Source organism: Bombus fervidus, chromosome 7 (genome assembly GCF_041682495.2).
Source record: "Bombus fervidus isolate BK054 chromosome 7, iyBomFerv1, whole genome shotgun sequence".
In the NCBI taxonomy this organism is placed as follows: Eukaryota; Metazoa; Arthropoda; class Insecta; order Hymenoptera; family Apidae; genus Bombus; species Bombus fervidus.
Window position 1 is genome coordinate 16,220,695 of NC_091523.1, and position 18,057 is coordinate 16,238,751.

Consider the following 18,057-nt stretch of genomic DNA (forward strand, 5'->3'; position numbering starts at 1 on the left):
CACTCTTAATATAAATCACAATTATTAAATTTTTTATTTCATTAAAAGGTTTAAAAGTAAATTAGAAATCATTTATTAAGAAACCATATTATTATAAAAAATTATTTATAAAAAATTCAAAATTTGTTATGTTTAAAAAACACAAAAGATATTTTTTATTATTAAGTATTGTCTGTACAATTTTCTAGGCATATATGTCCAATATAACAATCACTTGCAGTTCTATGAGGCTGAGGAAATCGTTTTGTTGATGTTAATAAATGTTCCAAACCTGCTCTTATTACTAAAAAACTAACTTCACAATACGATTTATTTACAGAATCAAGAATATTTTTGTTTGTTTCATATTTATATAATACTTTGACAACTGATATTCTTTTCAAAGTTACAATATTATCATCTGATATTTCCTTAGGCTCAATCATTAAATTTAAGTGCCAATCCATTGGTTTTAAAATGAGGGAGTGAATTTCTTTTCCTACAAAGCATTGCAAAATTATTTCTTCACCAAATATACCAGTCATTGAAGTTTTAATAGCAAGTAAAAAATCATTAAAGGGGTCTGTTGCAGTCTTACTTTCTGAGTTATCTAAGAAATTGTAATCCACAGCACAATTCCATAATTTAAGTGAATTATCTGTAAGGATTTTTCCTAAATGTTGTAAACATCTGTTACAAATCGCAATATTTTCATCTATTTTTAAGTTGTGATTAAATAAACTTGCGTGAATTCTGAAGAAAAGTGACCCATAGAAAATATCAGACTCTGATGGAATCAAATTATACATAGTATTACTATGATTATGTTTACAACAAAACCATTCGCTTGAATCATAATTCATATCTGGTACAGGTAAAATCCTTTTAATACACATATCTTTAGAAAGAATGTTTTTGCAAGAAGCACACATTATATGACATTTACCGGTATTAAATAACTCAATAGTTTTAAAAGTATCTTTCAAAGAATTAACATCGAATGCTGGATTGGTAATTATTTGCGTTTTGAAAGATCCAAATACAGGATCAGATATTGTTTGTGCACGGAAACAAATCCAATTGTTTGTAATATCTAATGTTGATAATGAATCTGGTATTAACTTTACAAATTTTGTTAAAAATATTATTGTATTATTTTCTATAGTTATTTTTATACTTTCTTTTGAAAGCTTTATTGCAACTCCTGTTGAATTTACTTTTTTATTTAAATGAATAAAAACATTGCATATTTGAAGCCTAGGTCGTAGTTCTAATGTTATAGATTCTATCATATTGAAAATTTAAAAAATTAAATTATAGTTTTTCAATTAGATAAAAATGTGAATAATTTCTCCTTCGCACTGGTTCAAATTCAATCCAATATATATGACTCCATGTATATGAATTCTCTTTTTTTATATTTTAATTATATTTTGTTAAACCTAAAAATATATTTTAAACTTGATTTGTTCTATTGTACAATTTATCTAAGGCATGTAACAAAATTCAAATAGGTTTACCTTCAAAATGGTTCCTTTTTGATAGATAAGATAAATAAATCTTCTGAACCCAATGTCTTAATATATACTAAATTTAATTCTGTAGCTTATTTTTATACCTAAAAGAATAGATTTTTATAAATTAGTGAAATATCATAAAATTAAATGGAATATTACAATAAATACAAGTATCAAAATTTATTACAAAATAAATAGAATTTACCAAAAAAATTTTATATCTACTACGGTTCTAATCTGAGTCTAATTATTTTAAATCTTAATATCTTTAAATATTCAATACGAATAAATAAACAATTACAATTCATAATGTAATTGTCACTTTTTGTCTAGTATACCACGTGCTTTTTGACAATCACTGTATACGTACCTTGTCTTTCCAAATATCGCTTATTGTAAATTGGATTTTATCTCATGTAAGAAAATACATATTATTCCAGTTAATGCTTCGATTTATTGAATAGAATCTGTAAGTCTTTATACACGCATCTTATAGGTTAAAAATAATGTAAAAAGAAAGCTCTAAGAATCTAATTTGGAAAACACAATCACAAAAATTCAGAAATTAACCCGCTTAACCATCTTAGTTTATTTTACGACCGTGGTGTTACCTACTGGAAAAAAATATTAACCAAAACATAATCTCATACAGCTCGTGTGAATGGTATAAATTAAAAGTGACAACAAATTAAGATTAGTATTAACAAGTATGAGTATTTCCTCAAGATTATTGTGTCAAAAAACATGGAAAAGATTAACTTTTATAAAATTATTAGGTATTTTTTGTTATCGTATTTTTATACGTGCATATTGCTTTACATATCATGAAAAATGTACTGTACTAATAAATAACGAATAACACACATTTGAAATATTTCTAAATAATTTATATTTCAGTTAGTACATTTAAATATTAGTATATATTATCATTTTTAGGTAAAGAACCTAAAGCTTTTTCAACCTTGGCACAACCAAAAGATGATAGAGTAGATGACGATAATGATTCCCAAACTCAAATTAATAATGAATCAACCACATCTACATCAATTGAAAATTACAGATTTATATATCCTGAATTTTTACCAGATCCTAATCCATTATATCGTCATAGTATAAGAGAAAAATTAGAACGTATGGATATGTTGAAGAGAAGATCAGTATTAAATATTCCTGAATTTTATGTTGGTTCAATATTAGCAGTAACATATTCAGAACCACATGCAGTTGAAAAACTAAATAGATTTGTTGGTATATGTATATTAAGAGAGGGCTGTGGTCTAAGATGTTCATTTCTTTTAAGAAATGTTGTTAACGGGGAAGGTGTGGAAGTACGTTATGATTTATATGATCCTGCTATTCAGAAAATTGATTGTTTGAGGTAAATACTAATTAATGAAATGTAATTAAAACTTGGAATAAAAACTTCCTCTTATTTGCAGGTTAGAAAGAAGATTAGACGATGAATTACTTTACCTCAGAGATGCACCATTAGAATATAGTACATTTCCTTTTGATATGGAAATAGAAACAACAGTTTCAAAATCTGTCCCACTAAATGATATTAAAGTCCCTCTTAAGCCATTACCTTGGTCAGAAAAATGGGAACGTAAAAATTTAAAAGGAATTAAAGATTTAGTTGTTAATGAAAGACGTCAAAGAAAGGCAGCAGCTGCCGCTAAACCATGGGAGAAATATGATCTGATGAAAACCTACAGGTAAAATTGAATATTATCACTAAAATAATGTTTACTATTTTAAAGAAAATGTATTCAAATGTATTTTGTTTCAATAGGGAGACCATTCCAGAAGAGGAACAAAATGAAATATTTTCAGATGTACATATAGAACTTCGTCAATTAGAAATACAGAAGACTATATTAAAACGCAAACATATGTTACAAAGAAATAAACCAACATCATAAATATTTTTTAAAATTATTAATAAAAATTTGTTTCCCAATTATGTGTCATCTGTATATTAAAAAGAAGTGTAATGTACATATTTTTTCTTACATAGCTCCTAATTATTTGTAAAAATATAGATCATATGTAATTTATAAACATACATTTTTGTTGAAATAACAACTTCATTTGGATATGTTTCATACTGAGAGTTCTAGAAAATTTCGTTAATAATACATTCTTCTGTTTTATTAGGAAGTGAAAAATATACAATAGAAATTATAAAAATTTCAATGACTACACATTCTTTGAACATTCTTATCTGACGTATAAGGGAACAATTACTTTTTTGCATATCATGGTATTCATGATATTAAAGACAAATATGCAAACATGAAATTAGCTAGTTAATAATGCCACATTGATTTCTTTAACCATTTTAATGCGATATAACATTTTTATGAGATGTTCCTTAGCCAATGGAGATGTTGAATACCATACTGGACTGTCCGGTACACAACTTCTTTCTGGCAATAAATAGAATACATCGTTCCGAGTCTTAACACTTTCTGGACTAAAATAACAGTATAGAATTAACATAACTATTATATTTTTTATTTATAATGTTTATTTATGAAATAAGAAAATAAATAAGTAGACGTACCATTTAGACAAGTAAAACTCATATAATTTGACTGGACATCTTAATGGATTTTCTTCATTTTCCTGTTGCTCATATACTTTCTTTTTACGTGAATTACCTTCTGAAAAAAGGTTAAGACCTTAAAGTGTTATTACTTTTTAACTATTAAGTCGCCCGGAAAGTTTGTGCCGATTTTTGATAGGTGGTATTAGGACATGTCTGAATATATTAGAATGATTGAAAACTAATGACATGTGTGTTAATTTTTGTTAGTTTTAACGCTCTTAAATATGGAAGGAAACAAAGTGCATTATAAACATTTGATGCTTTTCTTCTACCAGAAAAGCAAAAATACCACACAAACAGCAAACAAGATATGCGCTGCTTATGGTGACGGTGCTATAGCTGACAGAACTGTGCGGAAGTGGTTTGCTAGGTTTAAAACTGATGATTTCAACCTTGAAGATCAAGAACGCCCAGGTAGGCCCTCCACCACTGATGAAGATCAGATCAAAACACTAATCGAGAATAATCCACGCTATACGATACATGAATTACCAAAACTGTTAAAAATATCAAAGTCCACCATCCACGAGCATTTTGTGAAGCTTGGCTATATAAACCGTTTTGATGTATGGATTCCTCACGATTTAACGGAAAGAAATTTAATGGATCGCATTTCCATTTGCGACTCGCTCTATAAGCGCAATGAGGAGACTATTTTTGAAGCAAGTAGTGACGGGGGATGAAAAATGGATTATTTATAACAATGTTGAGCGGAAAAGATCTCGGGAAAAGTGGAATGTATCACCTTTAGCCACCCCAAAAGCCAGTCTTCATCTGAAAAAGGTCATGCTCTGTGTCTGGTGGGACTGGGAATCTTGTATTATGAGATTAACCAAACAACCAGACGATAAATCCGGAAAAGTGTTGCTCGCAATTAGACGAGTTAAAGACAGCAATTGAAGAAAAACGTTCAGTATTAGTGAATCAGAAGAGCGTCGTGTTTCATCGGGACAATACGCGGCCTCATGTATCTCTAACTACTCGAACAAAGCTGTTGGAGCTTGGTTGGGATGTGCTACACCACCCATCATATTCACCAGACATTGCACCCTTAGATTTTCACCTATTTAGGTCATTACAAAATTCCCTTAATAGCAAAAACTTTACCTATTTGGCCAACATAAAAAATCATATTGAAAAGTTTTTCACTGAAAAATCTGAAAGGTTCTGGGAGGATGGAATATTCAAGTTGCATAAAAAATGGAGAAAGGTTGTGGAACAAAGTGGCACCTATATAATTCAATAAATGTATATTGAAATTTAAATGTGCTGTGTTTGAATCTTCCTTAAAAATCGGAACGTACTTTCCGAGAAACTCAATATATAAATTGTTTGATACTCACCCAATGCTGATTGTGGTGGATAGAAACGAAGAAGAACGTTTCTGGAACCTGGAACTTTTCCTGCTCCTGTAGTAAGTTGTGCAGCTGGATTACGTTTCCAATGTTTCATGATGTGAGAAAATGATAATTGCATATGTTCTTCTACTGTCTAAATGATATTAAATTTTAAGTATTTTAAAAGAAATGTTAGTATTTATATAATAAATCAAAATAATTTATACGTACTACAAGATTAAAATGTTTAGTGTTAAAGAACATTAGAGTATTTAAAAGGACATGAGGAGAATGAGCACCTAATTGCTTACATTCCCATAAATGTTCTTCTTCAACTCTTGTTACAATATATTCTACAAAAAATTGATATTTTATTTACAATATAATTATCTATATAGATATAAAAAGCAAAAGTTAACTTACGTGCATCATTATAAAGAACAGAAAATTTCTTTGCAACTTCATTTAAACAATCGGTAAATCTTTCATAATATGAATCTGTGAAAATATTATCTATTCTATTATTTTCAAATAAATACTGTTGAATTCCTGTAATATAAAATAATTATAAATAATTATAAACTTCTTTCAATTAATATAGGTGATGAACTTATATTACCCAAACAGAGATAATATATTGTATCAGGAGCATATTCTGCTCCATTTGGTTTTTTAACTTCTTTCACAAAAAGGCATAATGAATAATTTAATTCGTCAGCTGTGAGTTGCAAAAGATCTGTTTTAAATAATTTCATTTTTCTAATTGGTGTACTTTGTTTTTCTAATTCAGCATTTTTTGTAACTACCTATATTTATAAAAAATTTTTAATTTTTAATATCCATGTTTGCAGTCGAAATTGAAATCGAAAATACGATATATCAAAATTACCCATTGTCTCCAAGCATTTACGCCAAAGGTATATTTGAGAGCCATATTAGCATCTGGTTTTTCTATGGGTTCTATTATTCTCGGTTGAGGTGGAGGTTGAGGTTCCGGGGGTGGCATCAAAGGCATATCATTTGTGCCAGATACGCGCCTTCCTCGTTTATTTGGCGTAGATCGTGGTTTATATGGAACCATTCGTTTCCTTCCCCGAGAGGGAACAATAAGCCGTTCCGATTGAACTGAATATTAAATAATTGTTTCATTATTAATTATCTTTTTCATCTACTTACTATATATATATTGCACACTACCAATACCATCATTTTCTATAGTTGTGTCAGATTGTGTTGGTGTTTGTGTAGCAGTAATAGTATTTGGAGTTAAAGCAGCTTCTAAGTCAACAGCTGGCTCATCCAATTCTCCAGTTGCCATTTTTAAAGCCATTTGTAACATGTCATCACCAAATGTATTACTAGAATCAACACCTTCTGGACTGAAAACTCCACCATGTGAATGATCACGGTCGCCAGTATCTTCATCTCTGTAAAAACAGTAGAGGAGAAAAACAGAAAAAATACTTTAATAACAACTACTGATAGTAAAGTTACCTATCATCTGTAGAATCCGAATCAGTCTCATTAGCTTTTTTCTCTGTCGCAACCATTTCTGCCATCATGAGAAGTTCAGCTTCAAAAGGATCTGCTGGTATTTTTTCCTGTATTCTTTTGATTTCTTTAAATATTCCCTTAGCACTATTTCTTGTTGTAGGTATAAAAATAGGAACAGGAATTGGTAATGGAAAAGGTAATGGAACTGGAAAAGGCATAGTATACATATGCATTGGAAATGGAACATAAATTGGAACTGGTATCGGTACAACTGCTTGGTGAATTCCATCCGTTTGTGAAGCTTTTGTACAAGGATGTGGACGTACTGAAACTCCTTTTGTGTGCATCACAGGTTTACACTGAGTTGTTTTATTGTGAATTTGGACCGGACTTGGTGGTCTTGTTATAATGTGTTGTTTATAAATTACTTGCTGTGTTTGATTTTGGCTGATAGCAACTGAAGGTACTAACATATTATTTACACTGTTTTGTTGAGTTGTTGGACTGGATTGACCATTTCCAATTGTGGCTAAACTTGTCACGGAAGAAATTACAGGCATATTCTTTTTGTTTTGTATATCATTAACTTTTTGATTATTGGAATTTGTGTTTCTTTGAGGTAACGTTCTTTTGGGCATGCCAGTAGGTACAGGATCATCGCCAGTCGGTATCGTAATCGGAGATTTAGTATACTGAGCTTGAAAATTCATTACACAGTGATAAGAACAAAAATTTCGTATTGTTGCATCTGACATTGTTAAATGATATTGTGCTTGTGAAAATTCTTTACAAAAGTCACAGTTTATTCGTTTTGCTGAAACTGCGTTGATAGAAACCTATATACAATTAAAATTAAGTAACATCAGTCTTACATGTAGTACTATTTGAAGTAAAAAAAAGAATATGTGACCATTTTATACCTGATATAATGTTAAGCAATTTAAACTGCACATCATCATTACTTGACATGTTTTTAGTTCCTTTTTAATCATGTCAAAATTATATTTTTTTACTTTGCACCAATTACAAGGAACAATTTTCCTATTGGTAATAATAAATACATTTAAACAAGTTTTAGAACAAAATGTATGAGCTTCATTCTCATAAAACACAACAGAACTTTTTTTGTTAGGTAACTCAAAAAATTTTTTGCAGGTAGAACACTGATCAGGATCAACCTTTTTCACAAATTTGAATGCTGCAAAACATGGTTCACTACATATAGCTACTGGATCAGATCTGTCTATTTGAACCTCACAATGAACAATTTTTTCCTATTATAAAGAATAAAGCTTTAATTTAGAAAGTTTCTATTGAATTCGTATTGAAAATACAAATGTAAAAAAATTACTACTTACTTCTTGACAAACGCTGCAGCATTTTTTTTCTATATTTGGAGGTTCAACAGAGCTCATTTTTGAATATTTTTCCATACAATCTTGAGTACAAAAATCCTTAAATTGTCCTTTATCACCAACTGGTGCAAGAAAACCTTCTGCACTAGAGCTTATATCTTTTTGACAATAACTGCATACTTTTAGGCCCTTTTTGAATTCTTCCAAGCATGTGGAACAACAAAATTGTCTAACATCATAACCAAATCGTACACAATATTTTCCTAAACTTACTGCTTGTACCGAACCATTGCAATTTCTGCAATAACTTCCATATTTTGTTTGAAATTTGCCTAGACACTCCTCATTACAGAACTCCATTGTTTCCCAAGAAAGATTACGTTCATCATTAGGTTCAACAATTAGCAAACAGTTTGCACAACGTTTTTCTCTCTTAGAATTAACTCCATCACTTGGTATATCCATCGCTTTATTATTAGCAACTTTGAATAATGCTTTACAGGTTTTCGAACATACATTGTAAGTATCAAAACCAATTTTCACTTTAATTTTACACGATTTTTCTTCGTTACATTGTTTACAAATTTCTTTAGTTGCGATTTCTTCAATTTCGGAGTTTTTTGACTCTTCATCAATGTTAATAACATCTGTAGTAATATCTGTGATTTTATTAGTTGAATCTGTTTCTGTCCTGATATTTTTTGCATGTGTTACAACAGATTCATTTGTAGTATTTTGTTCCTTCAAGCCTTGATGTAAGTCTTTGTTTTCATCATTATTTGGTCCGGAGTTTTCACATGTTTGCTTAATTTCATTTTGTTTATGGTTATCTTTATGTATTGGTTCTTTATTACTAGAGTTTGATTTTTCTGTTTGCTCAGGAATTATGACTTTCATACTATCTGGGATAATACATAACTCATCATCTTGTCCTGGTAAAACATTAGATTGTTCTTCTTCAGTATCCATTGGTGTTATTTCATTGACAGATTTCTTTGTTTGATTATCACATTTTTCAGTGGAATTTATATGTAAATTTTCATTGCATTCTGATTGAACTGAATTTTCATTACCATTTTTACTAGTATCTTGTAAATCCAATGTAACATTTGGAGAACGTAAAATATCAATGGAACTATCTTTATTTGCTCCATTATTGTCATCCTTTTTATTTTTATTATTACTAAAACTGCTTTCCTCATTATTTACAATAGCTGGTAAATTATCAGTTTGGCTGCACAATTTAGAAAATCCTATATTAGTTTCAGTAAGGTCGTCAGTATCCATAGATTCAATATTTTCTGTTGTAAGACTATCTCCACCAAAAGGATCTTCAGCATCCATAGATTGACTTTCAATTTGTGCATCTCCATGTTTCTCTTGAGAAAACTGCACAAATTCTGTATTTTCTGGTTCTATAATGTTTTTTTCTGTCACATTTCTATCATTACTCTCTGATGTCTCCATTGGGTCAGTCTTTTTATTATCTGAATTATTTTTTTCACTAACTGAAAATTGTTTGTTTATTTGAGAATCTTCCAAAACATTTTCAACAATTTCTTTTTCTGCTAAGTGCAAGTCACATGAACCATCTATATTGACATTTTCCGCTTCTTCTGATATATATCCTAAACATTTTTTAGATTTTGTACTTTCTACTACATTGACGTTATCTGATAATTTATCTACATCATCTTTGTCAATAGTATTGGATATCATTAATTCTATTGAACCTTTTTCCTGTGAAACATTTTTTGTAGTACTTTCATGTAAAGTCAATGAATGTGTATCATTACAGTCTGTAACCACAGTATTTGTATTAATTTCTTGTAAAGATAATTCCTTTACTATTAAGTTACCTTCTTCAGAAACATTTTGTTGACATGACTTAGTAGTTGATAAATTCTCTTGACATGATACAGTGGTTGATAATTGAATACTTTTTGAATTTTCATCAGATAAATTTTTTTCTATTTCATCTACCATATTTATTTTTTTTTTTTTAATTTTATTACCTTCATTTTCATCAACAATATTTTCATCTTCTTTTGAGATTACTGATCTCTGTTCTTCATTTGTAGTAATATCTGTTCTTTTATTAGATTCATTCATATCTTTAGTTTTTGTTTCATTCTCTGTATCTGAATCCTTTTGAGTTTGATTAGTTGATAATTCCACATCAATATTAGAATCCATGTGTATTTATTTATATGATTAGCTATACAAAGTAATAATTTTATTACTTACATTATTACAAATTATATATAAAATGATGTCATGGCAAGAAAAATGGAAATATATTTAGATTTTCAAAAATTAGTTCTAAAATAATAAAAAAAAAAGTTTATAGAGAAAGGGAAAGAAAAATAACTATAAATGAGAAAGTATTATGTATTAAATGTCTTATTCATTTAGCATAGATACATAAATAAGTTGGTTTCAAATTATATAAACAAATATAAATAGAGGGAATATTACAAGCATAAATTAATAGATACAATAAAGTAATTACACTGAAAAAAGAAGTACTACATAACAAGAAGAGACAATGAAACAATTTTAAAAAATAATTGATATTGCATTTCTTTCTGCAAATATAATAAACAATTGTGGTTATGAAAAATTGAGGTTATTCTGAAAAGTAGCTTTACTTCGCCATGTTGTATTTTACATTTGAGATTAAATCAAGTCTGTCAGTAGAGGCAAAACATAAATAAAAATAGATAAGAAAAATCATATTTATATTTCATAACAATTAATTATAACATTTTTCGAATAAAGGAGCAAATAACGATTCCAATTTGATACTTCAAACTAAAATATTGTGTACAATTCAAAATCTTGTATTGAGTGAAATCGTAACATTCTATTTAAAAACATGTAGCACTTTCAGATTTTTAAATATTAAAAAATAAGTTTCACCTTTTTATCTCAATGCTAAATAGCACTATTGTTTCAATTTTTAGTTAAAAATATAAATCCGTATTCATTGTCGTAACACAACAACCGCGGCGGTAATCCGTGTATACTGTATACTACCAACATATGATTGTAATTTTATTTCGATCAAACTAAATAAAGCTTCGTTCTCAGAATTGCGTTTTCATATTCTTGATTCTCATTTCTTTCGAATATCGTAAGAAAATATTTTAAAATAAACTTAGAATCAAATATTGTTATTACTGGTATGATTAAAGTGCGATTGATATATGTATATTTTACAAATGGATTACAAATTAATATTCGTTAAAAAATTTTCTATGTATATACACTTTTTGAAAATATTTTTGTTTTTATGAAGAAACCAATAGACTTATGAGATAATAACATTACATTTTGTTAACAGAATATTAATAATAGTCAAAAGTTCAAGTATATTGATTTTAATTAAGTAAACACTAATAAATATATAAAGAATGAATACATTTTTTCTAAAATAAATAATGAATTAATTAATTATTAAATTATATAATATAAAAGATTAAAATTATTTAAATATAAAATTATTTGTAGACTTGATTTTAACTGAACATTCTATAATTGTATGTTTTTGTTTGTATTCTTTAAGGATAAAAAAAAAGAAACGTACATATTGAATTTATTAATTCTACAAGCTGTTTTTGAACACTTAAAAGTTTGAGCGCATGCTCTGACTTGTGTATAACGGTTAAATGTGAATTTACCTGTTAGTTTAGTCCGTGACGTATATGTGTGCTTTCACGCGTAAAGTCAATGAGTTTCAGTACACATTAAATATTTGTCCAATAGTGCCTAAAAGCGGATAGTACACATATACAATAGTAAAATTTTAGTAGAAAATTAAACTTCGAACGGCGTCAAAAAGAAAAAAACGAAGTAACAGAACAGAGTGAAAAAGAAAATTGATGTGTAAGAGGTGTTTTTTTTTTAGAATTTTCGAAGGACCTGTGAAAATACACTTGTTAAATAAAATTGGTGATGTAGCATGAGATATCGTGCAGTGTAAAGTGCACGATTATCGAGACGAATCTCTGTTGTTCTTCATATTGCCATCGTTAAAAAAGTCGTACGCGATCCTTCCAGGACGCGTTGTCGATTATTGTTAAAGTGGAAGCTTTAGAAAATGGCCGACAGTTGGACACAGAGCGTTGTTTGCCGGTAAGAGATTGTCCCGTAATTACTTCCTAATGAATTTTAATAACAATATAAAAATACTCAAGCATCCAGACCAACCTCTGCACATATTAGAATATAGTGCGCCAACATATTAAGCTGTGAAAATATCAGTATTTTTAAAATTTTTGCGTTTGTTTTCTTTTTTTTTTTACTAACCAAACGTAATTGTATTTGGAACTGTATCAAAAAATTATTAGTCATAAACAGAATATGTGCAAAATCTTCATTTATGTATTATTTATTTTTATTTAAGTAAAAGTAGATTAAAATTACATAAAAACTAAAACATACGTTATTTATATATTGCATAAGTGGGCATTTATATGTCATCAAATTATATTTTGAAATTTTATTGAAATAATCTGTATGAAATATAATAGACATTTTCGTTATTTGTGAAATTTGTTGATGTCAAAATGATGTTAGGGCTGATGCGACGTTTTGATTTTGTGTTGTAGATACTTCAAAAATGGGATGTGCCGTGAAGGAAATAATTGTAGATACCGTCATACTCAAGGAGTTTGGAATGATGGAAATAATGAAACGATAATATCTTCTTCTGCTCCATCTATGAACAATGTGTGTCGCTTTTTTAAACATGGTATCTGTAAATTTGGAAATCAGTGCTATTTTCGCCATACTACTGAAAGTGTTGATAATAATGTGGTAAATGCAAATTCGGTAGAAAATTCATCAGCTGGACAACACACTTCAAATATTTCAACTTCGACAACAATAAAGAATGCGTATGTTGTTGTCAGATGACCTTATTTCGGCAAGATTTAAGTTGTAATAACATTTGCATTTCACGTAATACATTGTAATATGGTATATAAAAATATGTGATATATAATATATGTGTAAATATGTATATATATGCACACACACACATATATATGTATAATATCAAGGTAATAGAAAATATAATGTGCTAAAATGTGTTTATATATTTCCAGTAAAGACAATATTCGTAATGCTGAAGAATGGGTAAAAGCACCAGAATTTATACCTTCACATGTGGCTAGATCATCTTCTACGAATGAAGCTTGTACAACCTCAGGAACATCTACAAATTCTTCAATGTCAATATCTTATGCTCAAGCTGTAAATTCATCTGATCAAGCATCCAGTCCATCTTCAGAACCTTTGTGTCCATATGCAGAAGCAACTGGAATTTGCAAAAAACGTAATTGTACATACCTACATGGAGATATTTGTGAATTGTGTAATCGTGCTGCACTTCATCCGTACAACGAAGAACTTAGAAAGAAACATACAAATGTAATTACATGTAATATTACATTATTTAAATAGTATATTTCAACTATATAAAATTTTCCATTATTAATATTAATATTTTAGGCATGTGTCAAACAACATGAAGTGGACATGGAGCTTTCATTTGCTATTCAACGTAGCAGAGAAAAATCTTGCGGTGTTTGTTTTGAAGTTATAATGGAAAAAGCATCTGGAGAACAGAGATTTGGCATTTTACCAAATTGTAATCACTGTTTTTGTCTAAGTTGTATTAGGAAATGGAGACAAGCTAAACAGTTTGACAATAAAATTATTAGAGCTTGTCCAGAATGCCGTGCTACCTCTGATTTTGTATGCCCAAGTATGTACTGGGTAGATACAAAAGAAGAAAAAGAAAAACTAATAACGGACTACAAATGTGCGTTAAGGTAGGATAAAACATGCACTACTATAATTTTTAATTACATTAAATCGTTTATATATTATAGCACTAAAGATTGTAAGTACTTCAATAAAGGGCAAGGAAAATGTCCATTTGGCAATAAGTGTTTTTACCTACATGCACTTCCTGATGGCACTAAAACAGATGTTGGCCCTCCTGTTCGTCAACGACGCAACGCAGATGCAGATGTCGATATTTTGCGTGTAAGTTAAAATTTTTATTTTGTTATAATATTGTTTAGATTTTCAATTACTAACATTATTGTCAAAAATATACAAAAATCTACAATTTTTTACAGCAAATAATTTTGTGGGACTTTTTTGAAGAGAGGGATAACCGTTGGTTATATGATGTAGACCTTGAAGATCTAATTTCCCTTTTTTCAGGCTCAGAAGAGTCTGATTGGTCTGAATTTGAATTTCAGGCTGAGTAGTTATATTAATTCAGTAATCTGCTACTGCTGCTGTTAACTATACCATCTATCTCATCCACCACTTGTATGTGGTTTCAATGGCTGAATAGACAAGTAGTTTATGAATTGTTTGAATGGTTATGATTTAAAAGATATCTCAGCTACGTTAATAAAAAATTTGTGTGCTTTGCTTGATGATATTTACGTGAGAAATATGTAAATAATATCAAGTTAATAATAATAACAAGAATAATAACGAGGAGGTTGCAGTCGCATGTACAATGGCAAGTTTTTAAATGTTACATAGCCACTTTGTAATCGCTTCTGTTTGTGTACCTTGACCAATATTGTTACAATTAGTACTCAATCATAAGAAATATGCATCAAGTCTATTACATCAGTGGTCCAAATTAATTCGATTTATATAGAATACACATTAATAGAATAATCGTTTGGCAGTTTGAAAATAACAGGTTTTGTTTTTATTCTTTTTAATTTGTCTTGAATAAAGTCCTTTTTTACGTAAAGAGGTAAATATACATATATGCAAAAATAAGTTTATACATTTAAAAACGTTTTTATTAAGAAATCAATTTTCCTTACTTTTTTAAGCAAAATTATCCAAGATTTTAAATGAAATTGTTTTCGTAAATATTATTATATTCTCATTATTAATCCTTGGCTCGAAACTTAATGTTTGCTTAAAGACAAGTTCAATAAAATAAAAACATACAAACTTACTTTTTGTAACATATCTTTAGTAGTTTAGAATTATTTTTAATTTTGGTTGGGTACTTATTCTGCCAAAAAATCTGGACTTGATTACATTTATTTGTCATCTAATTTGAGGAATAAAGAATTTATAGAATATGAAATTTTGGTTTATATAAATTAAAGAGATGGTGAACTATATAAATAATCTATAGATTATAAAGATTAGTATTAGCACTCTCTATTTGATTAATGATTATTCATATTGAACATTCAATTAATAAGTTTCGTCCTACCTCCTGTTATGGCTTTGCGAACATTTAACAAATTTCCTTAAATTATCGTGAACTGTATAGCGTTAGTTTCTAATTCATAGTTTTAAGACCGTGATAAATTGCGCAAATCGAGTGTTCCATGTAATAAGTGTATGTCTGGGCGATAGTATGAAAATTTGGTTGAATGTGTGTACTGCTAAATATAATAAAAGGAAACCATTTTTAGCGAGTATGCACGAATTCCAGATTTAAAAAAAAATAACAAATAAAAATTATTTTATAAACGACAATTGAATTCAAAGCTGTCTATTTGGAATCTTTATTTTATCTTTGTATTTTATTGTTTAGTATTTTGTATTTTATTGTTTAGTTTTCAAAAAATTAAATTTTTAAAAATTAATAATTATTTAAAAGGATACATTATTCGTACTAATGAATGAAAGCAATTAGAGCTTTATAAACAGAAATGAAAGCCAAAGAATATGGTATCAATCGTTTTTTTGATAGAACTATTTTATAAAAATGATCTTTTAATCTGTTTAAAGAATTGCTTCTGTATAAGCATTAGGTAATCGAATTGTCTCGAGATATTTTGCGCATATAAATTCCAGCTATTATTACATATAGTTATAGGATGCACTTTTCTTCGTCAAAACCATCTGTCCTCAGTGTTGCCTTTAAAGAACAAGATAATTACTCTATTTGTTAATATGAGCTAACATTATTCGAAGTTTTCTCAGACAATCTTTCCATGATAAAATATGCAAGTTGTTTATATTTTCTATAGAATTTCTACATTGTTAATTTTATAGTGAATTGTTGTAATTAAAAGTTTATTGTTATTGCTAACGCCGCTTATAAGAATAAACGGAACGTTTTGTATATTGTTTTTTATATAGAAACCACTTGCCTTATATTTTTGTCTCGTCTTTCATTATTCTCTATCTCTTCTTCATCTTAATTGGTGAATATTCAACAATTGATGTGCACGCGTTAACAATAAGAATAACAATACTACTATTTGTCAACACTGGGTGTAACCGCTTGTAGATTCTAATGTGTTTTTCTTCTCAATAATATATGTCTCTTATAGTGTTGTGTAAAAAAGGGACATATAGAGTGCCAATGGGTCTAATTGTAAGTTCAATATTTAATTTTTTTTATGAAGTGCAATTGTAAACGGGATAATAGTACGTCGTTCATGTATATGTATATGTGTATTTGCAATTGCACTACACGAGAGTATGGAAGTAGAATTTTTGTATAGTTTGAGTGATATTATAAGACATAAACTTTTAAGATCAAGTTACTTAATCGGTATTATATTTTAGATGTAATTTACATTTACTTTTATTTCTTACCATATCTACGAATTTACTAGATAAGATTTTAATCACTACATAATTCAAAATTTAATTTTCCTTCCATTGTATAACTATTTTATTCGTTTTAATGTATATGGCTTGCTCTACCAGGTTCTACGAAAAAATATACATCATATAGGGAAATAATATTATATGCTTTTTTTAAGTTATTGAATGTAAACACATTGGAAGATACAATACAACTTTTCATTGTATCTAATTCATTGATGTATTGCCTTTTATAAATTTTGATATTTTTCCAAATTAATACGATTTTATGATAAACGAGTTTCTTATTGTAAAACAAGGCGTTATTAGTCTCTTGTTCTGAAGATCATCACATTATTTAATATTATTCATATTGCTAAAGTACAACAAAACATCTTTACAATAATTTTTATTACTTCTTACATAAAAAATTCAATGTAGTAGTTAAAAAATTAATACGTGCCGCAGTTTCCAAGTTATTAAATATATGAATTATGAATAGGATAATAAATACCTCTAAAGTTCTTGCAATAATTACGTAAAAATATTACGCGAGAATGCTTTTTTTATAATATTTAACATCTGGTAGTTTATTCAAGCATATAAGTAGCATAAATTGCAGCCTTAGAGATTTATACGTAAATTGTAAACAATTTGAAATGTTAGTTTTTATGATAAATCTATACACAATAAAAACTAAAATTCTCAAATTTAGGGATATTTTTTATTTACAGATATTTTTCATAGAAAGAATATTACCGTTTTGTAAATGAAATATAATTTTATTATAAAAAAATGTAACATTTGCTTTTTGTAATAGAGGAAACATTAAACAGCATTCAAGATAAAGTTAAGACAATCAATCATTTATTTATTTTTAACAAATATACCTTTATTTTAGACGATATATTTAGTGAGTAGTGGAAACTAAATGAAGTGTGCGAATTATTTATTTCTATGAGTTTGTAACATTTATATAACTTAAATATTAATTTGACTACATACTACGTATAAGCTCAAGTTATTCAATACGAAACTGAAGATAATATAATTAAGTAGAATGTATACATACTAGAAATATATTATGGAACTAAATATAGTTTCATTACGTTTATATGTTTTGTTTCAATAAATATAAAAGCATCGAAGTATTTACATCA

The 18,057-nt window shown here is 28.2% G+C and overlaps 4 protein-coding genes and 1 pseudogene across 8 annotated transcripts; 3 read left to right on the forward strand and 2 right to left on the reverse strand.

Moving 5' to 3' along the window:
- Positions 1 to 25: 25 nt before the first annotated feature.
- On the reverse strand, positions 26 to 2,054 carry LOC139989179 (E3 ubiquitin-protein ligase E3D). Of its 2 annotated transcripts, none has more exons than XM_072007241.1 (3): positions 1,867 to 2,054; positions 1,500 to 1,597; positions 26 to 1,421 (listed from the first exon to the last, which is right to left on the reverse strand). In XM_072007241.1, the coding sequence occupies exon 3, from the start codon at positions 1,269 to 1,271 to the stop codon at positions 162 to 164; it is 1,110 nt and encodes a 369-aa protein (XP_071863342.1). In that variant the 5' UTR covers positions 1,272 to 1,421; positions 1,500 to 1,597; positions 1,867 to 2,054; the 3' UTR covers positions 26 to 161. The 2 variants fall into 2 exon arrangements, with proteins under 2 accessions (XP_071863342.1, XP_071863343.1); XM_072007242.1 differs by lacking the exon at positions 1,867 to 2,054 and adding an exon at positions 1,702 to 1,852.
- Positions 2,055 to 2,061: 7 nt separating this feature from the next.
- Mrpl19 (mitochondrial ribosomal protein L19) lies at positions 2,062 to 3,453 on the forward strand. Its single transcript, XM_072007243.1, has 4 exons — positions 2,062 to 2,272; positions 2,433 to 2,874; positions 2,936 to 3,211; positions 3,289 to 3,453. Exons 1-4 carry the CDS (start codon positions 2,206 to 2,208, stop codon positions 3,416 to 3,418), a joined length of 915 nt encoding a protein of 304 aa, XP_071863344.1. The 5' UTR covers positions 2,062 to 2,205; the 3' UTR covers positions 3,419 to 3,453.
- Positions 3,454 to 3,620: 167 nt separating this feature from the next.
- Positions 3,621 to 11,373, reverse strand: Woc (zinc finger protein without children). Of its 3 annotated transcripts, XM_072007232.1 has the most exons (13): positions 11,216 to 11,373; positions 10,153 to 10,511; positions 8,297 to 10,092; positions 7,859 to 8,212; positions 6,939 to 7,774; positions 6,648 to 6,871; positions 6,334 to 6,569; positions 6,064 to 6,250; positions 5,868 to 5,993; positions 5,676 to 5,797; positions 5,451 to 5,598; positions 4,063 to 4,162; positions 3,621 to 3,972 (listed from the first exon to the last, which is right to left on the reverse strand). In XM_072007232.1, the coding sequence occupies exons 2-13, from the start codon at positions 10,487 to 10,489 to the stop codon at positions 3,798 to 3,800; spliced, it is 4,641 nt and encodes a 1,546-aa protein (XP_071863333.1). In that variant the 5' UTR covers positions 10,490 to 10,511; positions 11,216 to 11,373; the 3' UTR covers positions 3,621 to 3,797. The 3 variants fall into 3 exon arrangements, with proteins under 3 accessions (XP_071863333.1, XP_071863331.1, XP_071863330.1); XM_072007230.1 differs by having other exon boundaries at positions 4,063 to 4,159; positions 8,297 to 10,511; XM_072007229.1 differs by having other exon boundaries at positions 8,297 to 10,511.
- Positions 4,157 to 5,457, forward strand: LOC141445802 (histone-lysine N-methyltransferase SETMAR-like; annotated as a pseudogene).
- Positions 11,374 to 11,971: 598 nt separating the features above from the next.
- LOC139989178 (probable E3 ubiquitin-protein ligase makorin-1) lies at positions 11,972 to 18,057 on the forward strand. 2 transcript variants are annotated; one of them, XM_072007239.1, is made up of 7 exons: positions 11,972 to 12,430; positions 12,907 to 13,049; positions 13,134 to 13,194; positions 13,405 to 13,729; positions 13,811 to 14,133; positions 14,194 to 14,350; positions 14,446 to 18,057. In XM_072007239.1, exons 1-7 carry the CDS (start codon positions 12,396 to 12,398, stop codon positions 14,578 to 14,580), a joined length of 1,179 nt encoding a protein of 392 aa, XP_071863340.1. In that variant the 5' UTR covers positions 11,972 to 12,395; the 3' UTR covers positions 14,581 to 18,057. The 2 variants fall into 2 exon arrangements, with proteins under 2 accessions (XP_071863340.1, XP_071863339.1); XM_072007238.1 differs by having other exon boundaries at positions 11,973 to 12,430; positions 12,907 to 13,194.

Bases quoted from the DNA above. Each gene is read 5' to 3' on its own strand.
- LOC139989179 (XM_072007241.1), bottom strand. From the start codon at position 1,271: ATGATAGAATCTATAACATTAGAACTACGACCTAGGCTTCAAATATGC.
- Mrpl19 (XM_072007243.1), top strand. From the start codon at position 2,206: ATGAGTATTTCCTCAAGATTATTGTGTCAAAAAACATGGAAAAGATTA. The intron at 2,875-2,935 runs GTAAATACTAAT...TCTTATTTGCAG, and splicing joins CAGAAAATTGATTGTTTGAG to GTTAGAAAGAAGATTAGACG. The intron at 3,212-3,288 runs GTAAAATTGAAT...TTGTTTCAATAG, and splicing joins GATCTGATGAAAACCTACAG to GGAGACCATTCCAGAAGAGG.
- Woc (XM_072007229.1), bottom strand. From the start codon at position 10,489: ATGGATTCTAATATTGATGTGGAATTATCAACTAATCAAACTCAAAAG. The intron at 8,213-8,296 runs GTAAGTAGTAAT...TCTTTATAATAG, and splicing joins GCTGCAGCGTTTGTCAAGAA to GAAAAAATTGTTCATTGTGA. The intron at 6,872-6,938 runs GTAACTTTACTA...CTGTTTTTACAG, and splicing joins TCGGATTCTACAGATGATAG to AGATGAAGATACTGGCGACC.
- LOC139989178 (XM_072007238.1), top strand. From the start codon at position 12,396: ATGGCCGACAGTTGGACACAGAGCGTTGTTTGCCG. The intron at 13,730-13,810 runs GTAATTACATGT...TTAATATTTTAG, and splicing joins TTAGAAAGAAACATACAAAT to GCATGTGTCAAACAACATGA. The intron at 14,351-14,445 runs GTAAGTTAAAAT...AATTTTTTACAG, and splicing joins CAGATGTCGATATTTTGCGT to CAAATAATTTTGTGGGACTT.